Below are 14,006 nucleotides of genomic sequence, written 5' to 3' on the forward strand. Positions count from 1 at the left end.
AAATTAAAACAATCTTTACCATTCAGTGATAACAAGCACCTTTTGTTACATTTTAATATTTTATGATGTATTTAAATGAGTAGGTATTGTTGCAAACTCCATTAGAAATTTGAATTGAGATCAGTTTTGGAAAAAGGGAAAGGGGGATGTGAAAAAAAAAGGGGGGGGGGTTAAATTTTTCTCATTTCAGATTTCATAAATAAAAAGAAAATTTCTTCAAACATTTTTTTGAGAGGATTAATATTCAAAAGCATAGTGAATTGCTCAAAGGAAAAAAAAGTATTTTAAGTTCATTAGACCACATTCATTCTGTGTCGGAAACCTAGGCTGTGTCAACTATTTAATCACAATCCAAATTTAGAGCTGAATCCAGCTTGAATGTTGTGTCCATACTTGCCCCAACCGTTCAGGGTTCAACCTCTGCGGTCGTATAAAGCTGCGCCCTGCGGAGCATCTGGTTTTTATTGAATTGTATGCTTTATTAGGGAAATGAAGGAAAAAATCATGACCCCTTGGGCCTGTTTTTATCAAGCAAGTGCCTTTTTAACTTCAGTTAATATAAGGTCTTTTGTAGATTGGGCACATGTCCAATGTCCATTCATTGTATCCTTCTTTCTTACAAAAGTTCATGGAGTATTCGGTAATGCCAACTATGACTTGAAAATATAGGACAACACACGAGTACAACAAACAGTTACTTCAAATGTTTTACGTTACCACGTTGAAAAAAAGTCCTAGCAAGGCTAGTACATCCAATGAACAAGTAAAGGAAACATGGTTACAAAATTTGTACAGGGGTTATGGTCTGAAAGGATTGTGGGTCGGTCCCTTTCTTTTCATGATCTTTCACTTTTTGTAATATTGCCAATTTCTCCTTGTTGCAGTTTGGATGAACTTTTAGGTATCTTCACCCTTGTTTTACTCGCTAATTTCCTCATGCTGTTTTATACATCTTCCCTTAATTATGACACGAATCGCAGAACTGATTCTCCTTTAATTTTGCCATAAAAATAGAATTTTCCAGAGTCGTTTTATGGAAACTTGACAAATGAGTTATTGCCTATACAAGGAGAATTATGTTGACATATAACAAGTTACTTTAAAGCCTTTAACAATTACCAAATTAATGCATATACAACAAGAATGTGTCCAAAGTACGTGGATGCCCCACTCGTACTATCTTTTTATACGACCGCAAAATTTGAAAAAATTTTCGTCGTATATTGCTATCACGTTGGCGTCGTCGTCGTCGTCGTCGTCCGAATACTTTTAGTTTTCGCACTCTAACTTTAGTAAAAGTGAATAGAAATCTATGAAATTTTAACACAAGGTTTATGACCACAAAAGGAAGGTTGTGATTGATTTTGGGAGTTTTAGTCCCAACATTTTAGGAATTAGGGGCCAAAAAGGGCCCAAATAAGCATTTTCTTGGTTTTCGCACTATAACTTTAGTTTAAGTAAATAGAAATCTATGAAATTTTGACATAAGGTTTATGACCACAAAAGAAAGGTTGGGATTGATTTTGGGAGTTTTGGTTCCAACAGTTTAGGAATTAGGGGCCAAAAAAGGGCCCAAATAAGCATTATTCTTGGTTTTCGCACAATAACTTTAGTTTAAGTAAATAGAAATCAATGAAATTTAAACACAATGTTTATGACCACAAAAGGAAGGTTGGTATTGATTTTGGGAGTTTAGGTCCCAACAGTTTAGGAATTCGGGGCCAAAAAGGGACCCAAATAAGCATTTTTTTTGGTTTTCGCACCATAACTTTAGTATAAGTAAATAGAAATCTATGAAATTTAAACACAAGGTTTATGACCATAAAAGGAAGGTTGGTATTGATTTTGGGAGTTTTGGTCCCAACAGTTTAGGAATAAAGGGCCCAAAGGGTCCAGATTTAAACTTTGTTTGATTTTATCAAAAATTGAATAATTGGGGTTCTTTGATATGCCGAATCTAACTGTGTATGTAGATTCTTAATTTTTGGTCCCGTTTTCAAATTGGTCTACATTAAGGTCCAAAGGGTCCAAAATTAAACTTAGTTTGATTTTAACAAAAATTGAATCCTTGGGGTTCTTTGATATGCTGAATCTAAAAATGTACTTAAATTTTTTATTATTGGCCCAGTTTTCAAGTTGGTCCAAATCGAGGTCCAAAATTAAACTTTGTTTGATTTCATCAAAAATTGAATAATTGGGGTTCTTTGATATGCCAAATCTAACTGTGTATGTAGATTCTTAATTTTTGGTCCCGTTTTAAAATTGGTTTACATTAACGTCCAAAGGGTCCAAAATTAAACTAAGTTTGATTTTAACAAAAATTGAATTATTGGGCCTCTGTGATATGCTGAATCTAAACATGTACTTAGATTTTTGATTATGGGCCCAGTTTTCAAGTTGGTCCAAATCAGGATCCAAAATTATTATATTAAGTATTGTGCAATAGCAAGAAATTTTCAATTGCACAGTATTCAGCAATAGCAAGAAATCTTCAATTGCACAGTATTGTGCAATAGCAAGAAATCTTCAATTGCACAGTATTGTGCAATAGCAAATATTTTCAATTGCACAGTATTCTACAATAGCAAGAAATATCTAATTGCACAATATTGTGCAATAGCAAGAAATTCCAATTGGATTTCAATTGGAGTTATCTTTCTTTGTCCAGAATAGTAGTTGAATCAACTTAAATCATTGTTTTATACAATATACAATGTATATTCACTTTTACTACCAACTGATAGATTAAAACAATCTTTACCATTCAGTGATAACAAGCACTTTTTTTACATTTTAATATTTTATGATGTATTTAAATGAGTAGTTATTGTTGCAAACTTCATTAGAAATTTGAATTGAGATCAGTTTTGAAATAAGGGAAAGGGGGATGTGAAAAAAAAATTGGAGGGTCAATTTTTTTCATTTCAGATTTCATAAATAAAAAGAAAATTTCTTCAAACATTTTTTTGAGAGGATTAATATTCAACAGCATAGTGAATTGCTCAAAGGCAAACATTTTTTTTTAAGTTCATTAGACCACATTCATTCTGTGTCAGAAACCTATGCTGTGTCAACTATTTAATCACAATCCAAATTTAGAGCTGAATCCAGCTTGAATGTTGTGTCCATACTTGCCCCAACCGTTCAGGGTTCAACCTCTGCGGTCGTATAAAGCTGCGCCCTGCGGAGCATCTGGTTCCATGTTCCATGGACCGTGAAATTGGGTAATAATCTAATTTGGCATTAAAATTAGAAAGATTATACTATAGAGAACATAATTTTATGTACTAAGTTTCAATTTCATCAAAAACTTTTAACCTGAAAATCCCACTGTCATTTTCTATGATCAGTGGACCATGAAATTGGGGTCAAAAGTCTAATTTGGCTTTAAAATTAAAAAGATCATTTCATAAGCAACAAGTGTACTAAGTTTCAAGTTGATTGAACTTCAGCTTCATCAAAAACTACCTTGACCAAAAACTTTAACCTGAATTTCCCACTTTCATTTTCTATGTTCAGTGGACCGTGAAATTGGGATCAAAAGTCTAATTTGGCTGTAAAATTAGAAAGATCATATCATAAGCAACACGTGTACTAAGTTCCAAGTTGATTGGAATCAGCTTCATCAAAAACTACCTTGACCAAAAACTTTAACACGGACGAACGAACGGAGCCACAGACCAGAAAACATAATGCCCCTCTACTATCGTAGGTGGGGCATACAAATAATCTATTGGGAGACCATAACTAGATGCAAATGCGCCACAGAAAGTTGGATACCTAAGAGAACATTCTTTGGCACTGATGTTGGTAGGTAAATTTTATAAATCTGAAGCCAATTGTCCATTTACCTCACCTTTTCTAAGTGATAACTCTGTCCATCATTATCCTTGCACTATATCAGAGTTCTCTCCAAAGTTATAAAATGTGAAATTTCTCTGCCAAAATCATTGGGGCATAAAAGTGGTCTATGTGTTGTTTCTTTTCAAAGATTTGTTGGTTTTGCATGACATAGAGTTAACCCAACCTAGGTATCATTTTACGGATCCTTCGTGTTGAAAATCTTCAAATAGTTTAATAGCATCGCAGAAACTGAGGTAAGATGCATATATACCTTAGTTTTTTTATACCCAAACTGTAATTGACCTATTGGTCATGGTAATTAAAAAAACTGAACATTGACAAATGAGCCCAAGGTCATAATACCTACTAGACACATCTTTTAACCATTCCATACACTATACATATTTAACTTTTTGCTTGTAGTAATTTAAAAATAGACCAGACCAAACCATAAAGATAAAGTCGAGGTCAAATGAAACCTGCCAGACGGACATGTACACATTATAGTCATTCCATACACCAGTTATCAGGGGCGGATACAGGATTTTGGAAAGGGGGGGCGAAGTTTTGAAAGATCGCCGAGCGGAGCGAGGCGAAAAAATTTTGGGACCTTTTGGGGGCTAAAAACATAAAATAAGTGTAATATGCACTTTTCAAACGGTTACTGGCGTGGGGCATGTATATTTTGTAGCTGCTGTAAAGTGTAAGGGTTGGATATTTTCGATGCTGTATTCTCTCTATTAATTGTCTATCATAAAATGATAGTATGGATCCAAAGCTATGAACTGATAAATTTGATGTGGGACTTGTCAATAGAAAATAGACATGGAAAATTCTCGCTGTTTTGTTGTAAGTTAAGTTATCATATTAACTTCACAGATTTCTTGTTGTAAACAAGATATACGCCGGGGTATTCAATGAAATTTACAATACGGCCGGCACAAGTTAAAAATGACAAACAAGCAATTTCTTATCCAAATGTTTCGTTGATATGTTTCACCCAACAAAATTAAGGGAAGTGAGGGGTTCCAAATCAACCAAAGGCTAAGAATGAGTCTGAAATGACAACGAATTTATGAATGACGGTCGACAAATGGAGACATAAAGGCCACACCCATCAGGCAGGTTGCAGTCTGGTCTTGAAAATAGTATTTAATATATCAGTTCGGCGAAACAGACATGCAAACCCCTGCCACCAAAAAAAATGCTCGTTTTTATTCGTCATGTTCATTTAATGCTAAATAATTCTGTTGGAAATTTTTGTTTCTAATAGCAAAAACAGTGGACATGATTATTGTTGTTAATCCAGATACAACCAGAATTTTTGTTTAAGGCAAAAATCAGAGTTATTTTTTTTCTCTCAAATATCTCAGACTGTCTCCTCAAATAAATGACTTTAAATATATCTAGAGCTTATACTGACTGGGGATCATTATCCAGCTATGTTATTTTAAAATTCGCTGGGGCGTTTGGGGTTAAACATGTTTTCGTAGGTAAATAATATTGCCGTGGAACTTTTTTTTCATGGGAGTGTAATAGTCTATAGATTGTTTGGTGGAATAGTGAAATAGAAGTTAATACGTTCTTGCTCAATCCTGTGTCGCTTTGGATGTGTCATGATTGTCATCTTCAGCCTAAGCAATGTGTTACTGTAATTTGAATTTCAAAATGACTAAGCGACGTTTTTTTTCGACGAACTGTTCAACTCCAACATGACTTTGACAATCAGTAAATTCCAGCGAAAAATATCTTTATAAGTAAAGAATTGTCGCATAAAAATTAAATACTACAGTACACGGGAAATGGCAAAGTTCACGAAGTCTAGTCTGATTAATCATTTTACCAAAAAAAAAAAAAAAAAAAAAAGTCCGAGCAAAGGGGGGCGTACGCCCTCTACGCCCCCCTCTGGATCCGCCACTGGTTATAGTTGAAACTATTGCGTGTAGTACTCGAAAAAACAGACCAAGCTGAATAAAATAACCGTTACATTAAACATGAAAATGAGTTCTAGGTCAGATGAAACCTACCATACTGACATGTACACATAGTCGTTCGAAATATAGTTAACTTTTGCTTATAGTACTTGGAAAAACAGACCAAGCCAAGGTCAAGTTCGGATAAATCTGCCAGACTGACAAGCCTATTGCAGTTGTTCCAACACACCACATATAATTGACCAACTGCTTATAGTATTTGAGAAACTGACCAATCGCGTAACTTTAACCTTGGTCACTGATCCAGAAAATGAGGTTAATGTCAGGTCAACCCTGCTTGACGGACATGTAGACGTTGCAAGGAATCCATATACCAAATATGGTTATCCTATAAATCGAGTGAGAAATTCACAAGACAAAACACTCCTTTTATTTCAAGCAGTCGCTGAACCATGAAAATTATGTCTTGGACATATGCCAGATTGACACTTCGTAATATCAGATATCTGCATACAATATAACATTGAGAGGTCATCGAGCATTTTCTCAAGATACAGGCTACAATAATCAACCAATTTTTTCCCAAGAAGAGGGGTTCGGATCGGTCTATGAAGGCTGAAATCTGCCGCAACAGATCGCAAGAAGGCTGATTTTTCAGAAAGGATATTTGCATGTCGGATTGTCAAAAAGACCAAAAATTAAGCAATAGTTAAAAAAAAATCATATGATTTGTTATTTCATATTTATCCATTAAATGATCGAAGATTTGATACATCAACCGACCGATATAAAACAGATCTAGATATTAATCTAAATATTTACGTCTATCACTTTGTCTAGAATTAGGGTTAATCTATCAAATTTAACCCATTTTTCTCTTTTCCCTAATTGTTTAAGAAGATACACGATAACCTCGAGTGGACTACGGACACTTAATCAATGTTACGATAGGTTAATACATACGTATAATGTCGTTTTGTTCACATTTTCTATTACTAGTCATTTCTTTAGGAACTGTGGTGGTTCATAACGGTGTAGATGGAACAATATGCTGTGCTCCAGACCAATGGGAAGGACATATGTATTTGGATTATATGCAAATTTTCATTGACTCCAATACGCTGTATCTGTATTTCAATGGAAGTGTAAACGTATCGTACGACTATACCAACTCTAGAGCGTTTTACACTATTGTAGGGACTGAAATTAGTCCATTGATCCCTAAACCGGAACCGCTCAACAAAACCTACATATTTGACTACAAAAAGGTCAGTTTTATCTTAGTTTCGCTTATTCTAATCTTTTACTCTGCGGATAGTATTTTTATGCCTCATTTATATGTGTTCTGGTCGGTGCGTCCATTCGTCCGTCTGTCCCGCTTCAGGTTAAAGTTTTTGGTGAAGTCCAATCAACTTAAAACTTAGTACGCATGTTCTCTATGGTATGATCTTTCTAATTTTAATGCCAAATTAGTGTTTTGACCTCAATTCCACGGTCCACTGAACACAGCAAATGATAGTACGTTTGGGGCATCCTCCGAGTACATATGGACACATTCTTGTTTAATCTAGTAAGTGTGCTTTTACTCTATAATTTAGACTTATCGCGATTCCTACAGTTTTAGTTGGAAATTAAAGGCTACTGTATAGCTAGTAAAAGCATCATGAAATATCATACAAATAAAACAAAAATCGTGTCTGGCATATTGTAACTGTTTTTATTATACCCTTTTCTAGAACATGCAGTATGCAATCGATAGTGATGGCTCTTGTGAAAAATCCAAGATAGATCAGAATATGACCAGACAATGCGTACAAGGTAAAGAATTCAAAAATAACTTTTATTAGCATGATAAACTGACACATTGATAATTTATCAAACATCCAGGACAGATATTAAAGCCACCATATGCTTGGAGTTGGCATAACATATTCAATCTACAACGTTTTACTATTAGGATTATAAACTGTTGTTGATATTTATTAAGAGGGGGCAGTACTTTTTTAAGTTAACCTTTTTTGGCCTTTTTTAATGTGTTGTTAACTGTTATTTGAGATAAATTTAAACTGTTAACTGTTTTAACTGTTATCAGCATTTTTAAAATTTGTTGTTAACTGTTTTTGCCAAAATCTAGGTGTTGTTAACATGTTAACGTACCCCTATTGCCCCCTCTATTAAGTATCGAAACGAAGCTTAAAAACTTCTTTTCTACTCCTTCAAGTTTCTCGCTCAGGACTGAACTTGTAACGTGCACCACTCCTTAGCTATAGTGACTATAGTCAAAGTCAGTTAGATGAACTAAAAGTTTCTACGTTATTATATACTTACATGTATACTAGTAGTTGTCAAAACAGAAGGGTACTTTTTAGAAGGATTGAGTCTACTATAAAACAATTCATAGATTTTTTTAAAATTTCCAATCACGAATGGCATGTTTAAATTGTCAAAACTTAAAGAGCAAAGACGGATGAACAGTGTCTTCAGCAATGATCGTGATCTTCAATGCATACCAATTACGTAAGGGTCAAAATATCAGTATTCACCTATATACGACCTTCACCTTTGACCTTAAACATTGTATTTCAAGTTATCCCCAAACCGTTATACTAGTATATAGAGTAAGTCCCCATGAGTCATTCTCACCCTGCCATTTCATAATGTTCGGAGGGTCTTTGTAAAATAAATTTTATGTTATGCAGAGAGTCCAGTTATGTCTTCAATTTCCTTCATATACATAAATGCGTCTTGTAGAAAAAAGTAAAACACAAAACAACAAAATAATTCCAAAAGTTAATAAACTTGATTTTTTTTTTAAATCGAATGCAAATATTTAGCTATTTTAATGTTTTTAAGACAGTGGAATATTAAAGAGCAGTGGAAAAGTTGGAGATAATATTATCACGGACACTTATATACTGACGTTATCTGAGAGCTTCAACAACGTACGAGGAACCATTCAACGAGGTCAGTTGTATAATTTTCTATGTAAACTATTAACCATAATCCACCGGGCTTTAAAATGTCATCTTTTGAATTATATGATAATACTTGATGCTATGTATCGCTCTCCTGGATCTAGGAGTACAAAAAGAAATAGTCATTCACACCAATTTTGTTTCATCCTATATTGGTTAGTTTTACAAACCTGATCTTGAACAGTATCAAAATTTTCCGTTAATTGATAGGAGATAATATAAACACAGATAAAATGTCAAAATACTATAGTTTTAGGTGTTCGTTTTTATTCTGTGGTTAACATGTCGAAATGTATTATTGTATTGTTTATTTGTGTATTTGTCCCGAATGTTCAAGTGTATTTATTTGTACTGTATTCCTATCATGTAATGCTATCATTTTAATGTTATATTTATCGTTGCCATAAAAATGCGAGGTTTGGCTAGCCACAAAACCAGGTTCAACCCACCATTTTTTTCTTAAAATGTCCTGTACCAAGTCAGGAAAACGGCAGTTGTTATCTTGTAGTTCATAATGTGTATGTTGCATTGTTGTTTATTTTTTATTCACTTAAGTATTTCTGGTGTTTCGTTGTTTTCCTCTTATAGATGTGTTTCCCTCAATTTTAGTATGTAACCCAGACTTTTGGTCTCATTTGATTTATGACTTTCGACCAGCGGTCCAATGAATATACTGCTTAGAGAATAAAACATTTGCAAATAAAAAAGTATGAGTATTCGGATTTGTTTTTTTATAGTATTTGTTTTTTTATAGTATTACGTATATTAAGTATAGTGTATGATAGGAATGCAAATAATTCAAATTGTTTTGTTGTTGTTGTTGTAGACAGCTGTTTACCTGTACACATGGTATATTTAGTGGGATCTGACAATCCAGACAGTGGCAGCGTTTTTAGTTTAGATGTGTTGAGTACAGTACCACGAATAAAAAACCCAGCAATATTTACTCCTCCGTCTTCTTGTCTTAAAACGTCAAGAAAACAATCTAACAGCAAGGTGAGATATTTCGTAATCCAATTGTTGAAAGACGGTCTTTTGGAGGATATCTCATCTAAAATACAACCAAGTAATAGTTGGTGTAACCAATCATAGAAGAAATTTTGGAGAAGACATTACTAAGTTGTAAAACTTGTGTCTGATCCATTTGTCATTTTGAACAATAAAATATGTTTAAACTCTAGAAGACAATCTCAAGTAAGGTGGTGAAAACAACCAGCTGTTCATCAAAATCAATAATGCATGCCAATATTTCTCATTCTTTGAATTATATTTAGACTTATATATTGGATTAATTCCATTTTTTTCATTTTTTCATTTCTTGTTTTTGAGCAATTGTGGGACTTTAAATCCAAATATTTAGTATCATTGCAATACTCATGTTTTTATGGTAATAAAAACATGATGCCAGTGGACTTTAACCATAATCTGTATGACAACCTAATGTCTGTTTCATGCTGCAGAGTTGTACTCAGAGCAAGTAAAATTATAAGTCAACCCTCTGGTAGTAATCTGAATGCTTCACAATATATGTTATCTTAACCTGTGTTTAACAGGACTGGATACAAAATAAAGCCACATCCAAACTGCTATAAGTCTTGATCAAAGTTATGGTGAATACAAAACATTAGACACTCAAAGTTAATATTTGGATAAGAACAGTTTGTTTAAAAGACTGGGTATTGTAAAATTGAAACTAGATGGAATATATATGGCAAAGCACTGTTCAGAATAAACCAGGTATACAAAAATGCAATTAAAAACAACGTTTAAGAATGTGTATGATGAGATATCCTAGTATATTTTAAAGTAAAAATAGATTTTGAAGCTTGAACTTTCTTGTTACAATACTCTTTACTGTAAATTAACACATTATTCAAGGAATCCATATTTGTTTTCAGACTTCACAACAATTGGAGACAGTGCTTACAGAAATATTCCAGAAAAGAATGTTGTATGGATAACATGAAGTCATTTTTTACTGTCAACATTTTACATATTAAGTGTGTAATGATTATTATCATTTGTTTTAATATAAGTTTGTTTATTGTAAACTGTTAAATATTTATTATTAAACAAGATGTATTTAAAAAGTAAGAAAAATCAGCAATTTCAACAACACATGTGGACACAAACATGATGGTAGTCTCACATCTCAAAAATCAGCCCAATATCTAAAGATGTTTAGAAAAAAAGTCTCTATAACTGTGAATTTCAACAATTTTAATATTAAAGTCCAAGGCCTGTAATTTCGGCAAAAATTAGCGGAGCAGAACAAAACCTAAACTTGATCGCTATCTCATCATGGTTAACTCACATACATGTACTAAAAAATCAGCCCAATATCTGAAGGCATTTAGAAATCAAAGAGCTGAAAGCTCTGAGGAAAAATGACGCCACTGCCTTTAATATTGGGATATTTTTTATGCAAGTCTTGATTTTCACATTCCGTAATAAGTTGAACATTGCAACATGTCTCGTAAGCATGTAATTGATATTCGTATATGAGTGTGTGAAGTGAAGATGACAACTGACTGTTTTTTTTTAATACAAATGAATAGGTCAAGAGTCAAGACTACCTAAATGATCTACAGTATCCAATGACTACTGGCATGTTTTTTTTTTGTACAAATAAATAGGTCAAGACTACCTGAATGATCTACAGTATCCAATGACTACTGTCTGTTTTTTTGTACAGATAAATAGGTCAAGAATACTGGAATGATATACAATATCCAATGATTACTAGCTGTTCTTTTGTAATAATAAATAGGTCAAGACTATTTATATGATCTGCAATATCCAATGACTACTTGCTGTTCTTTTGTACGTACTAAATAAAGACTACCTGAATGATCTAAAGTATTCTAATTAATGTGTATTTTTTTTTCTTGCAATTACATTTTTTCTAATTCAAGAATACAGACTACTAGTATCCTTTCAAACCAAATGATTATGAAGAGCCTGTTGTAATAAGCTCTTATACCCCACTAGTCCTATAAACATATGACTCCACATTCTTATTCAATTTTTAACGTTTTTATACTGATATTTTCATTTTTTTTAATTTTTGAATGCGAAGTGTGACACATTGATAGTAAAAAAAAATTATCAGAACAGTAAATAGAAATAGTAAATAATGCTCTGGAGGTCATATGTTATAGGACTAATTACCCACATACTCATTAAATAAGTTACTAGTGACATACACAAATGTAGTTATTTCTGTTACTTGAAGCAAATTCTATTTCTGTACATTTACACAATATTGGTATACTTGTTTTATTTCACATTGAAGATTAGACAAATAGGGATACTCCTTTGATTTTTTTATTTCATGTCAGTCAGGTCCCTTTATATGAAACTTGAAACCACTTCTCTGCCATATTGATATTTTATAACAACTCTGCCCATGACCCATATAATTTGATATTCATTCTTTAACCATATATTATAGTAAGAAAGTTTTTTTTTCTTTATTTTACACTAATCCACAATCTTTCATGTTAAATTTTGTCTCCATTTAAGTTTATGCCATTGAACCATCATGGTATTAAACACAATCCCAAGTAATTATGCTGTTATAGTGGGTCACCATAAAATTATATTCAACTTGGGTGGCATTCCAGTTATTGAAATTTGTGTCAGATTGGATAATGAACTAGACCTTTAGGAATTGATCTTATAATTTAATATGGAGCCATCGTATGCGACCCCTACCCGGTAACAAAAATAAACATGTCAAGCGGCAATATTTATCACCAGAGATTACAAGTCAAAAGAGGATGGATAAGTCTCCAAAATGCTTGCCAAACTGGAACTACAACAAGATCTCCAGACAAGGACGAACAAAACGTTCAAGCCAAGGTTAGTATTTATGTACAAAGAAGTTGAGGGGCTGATTCACGCTATTGCACCAGACGAATTCCTCTTTAAAACATGTCCGAAGAGAACCATAACTGCCGAGAAATTCAAAGAATACCACGAAACAATTATTGTGGAAAAGCAAGTAAAGAATAACTCTTACTGTGAGTGTATTGACATTCCGCCAAGTAAAACACCGTACAATATTCAAACTCACTTTAGGGCCTTAATAATATGGTACAAGTCTGTCAAATGGGCACCTGGTTAAATCGACATCTAGTCAAATCGGCACCTATTTAAAGCCAATTAGGTATCCAATAATAAATATAAATAATTCAACCTTTAAAAATGTGAATAAACATGATAAAATTAGGTTAATATTTCTGGCCAACCCCTTCCTTATCTACCTTTTCTTGGGTAAATACTGTAAAATTTCTGGACAACCCATTCCTTATTTTTACTGTTTTTGCTTAAAATACTGTTAAAATATATATTAAACAAATCTAACATGGGTGCCGAATTGACTATATCAAGTGCCGATTTAACCAGGTGCCAATTTGACTAGATGCCGATTTGACTATACCGGGTGCCGATTTGACTGGAATTCCGTAAGACAGTGATCGCGCCAATCAGGGCGAACGATCCCACCCCGCCAATAAAACCGTTGTATTAAAGCCAGCATCGATATCGACAATTTATGCACATGTCAATGCACATGTCTTACAGATACAGTCTGTTACAGACTCTACTGATGTAACTTTGTAAATTGCAAAGATTGAGTCGGATTTCCGGTACTTCGATCTGTCTTATAACCAATAAAAAGTGGACCAACACGGACACATTATATTTTCTTATAAAAAGGCAGTGGTTTGTAAAAAGAAAAGACTATCAAGTTTTCCCCAATTAATTATAGATTTTTAATGTTTTAGTTTTACTTCACATAATCAATAAAGTTATAAAAATAGATTTATGAGTATCTTAACAACATTGGTTGGTACACTTCGATCTTTTTGGTAATAAGAAGGACCGGAGGTATGTAAACTGGTTCCCGGTTGATTACTAAACAAAAATCATAATAAAAGCAAATTCCAGTTTAAATGTAAAATAGTAGATACGAAACCAACAGCGGTAGACGGAGAAATGTAATGGAAAGTAAATACGAACCAACGCGGTAGGCAGAGAAATGTAATGGAAGTTCAGTTCACTAGTATAGAAACATGCCTCTGAAAGCGTCATTTTTCAAAAAAGTGAGTATAACTGTGAATTTCAACAATTTATCAAAGTCCAAAGCCTGTAATTTCGGCAAAAATTAGCGGAGTGGAACGAAACTTAAACTTGATCTGTAACTTATCATGGTTAACTCACATACCAAATATCAGCCCAATATCTGAAG

At 33.3% G+C, this 14,006-nt stretch overlaps 1 protein-coding gene across 1 annotated transcript; it reads left to right on the top strand.

The window, feature by feature from the left end:
• The first annotated feature begins 6,707 nt into the window (after window positions 1-6,707).
• On the top strand, window positions 6,708-11,611 carry LOC143045961 (ependymin-related protein 1-like). Its single transcript, XM_076218828.1, has 5 exons — window positions 6,708-7,045; window positions 7,514-7,595; window positions 8,631-8,741; window positions 9,579-9,748; window positions 10,651-11,611. The coding sequence occupies exons 1-5, from the start codon at window positions 6,746-6,748 to the stop codon at window positions 10,711-10,713; spliced, it is 726 nt and encodes a 241-aa protein (XP_076074943.1). The 5' UTR covers window positions 6,708-6,745; the 3' UTR covers window positions 10,714-11,611.
• The last annotated feature ends 2,395 nt before the right edge of the window (window positions 11,612-14,006 follow it).

The sequence above is a fragment of the Mytilus galloprovincialis genome, chromosome 9, assembly GCF_965363235.1.
Source record: "Mytilus galloprovincialis chromosome 9, xbMytGall1.hap1.1, whole genome shotgun sequence".
Classification (NCBI taxonomy): domain Eukaryota; kingdom Metazoa; phylum Mollusca; class Bivalvia; order Mytilida; family Mytilidae; genus Mytilus; species Mytilus galloprovincialis.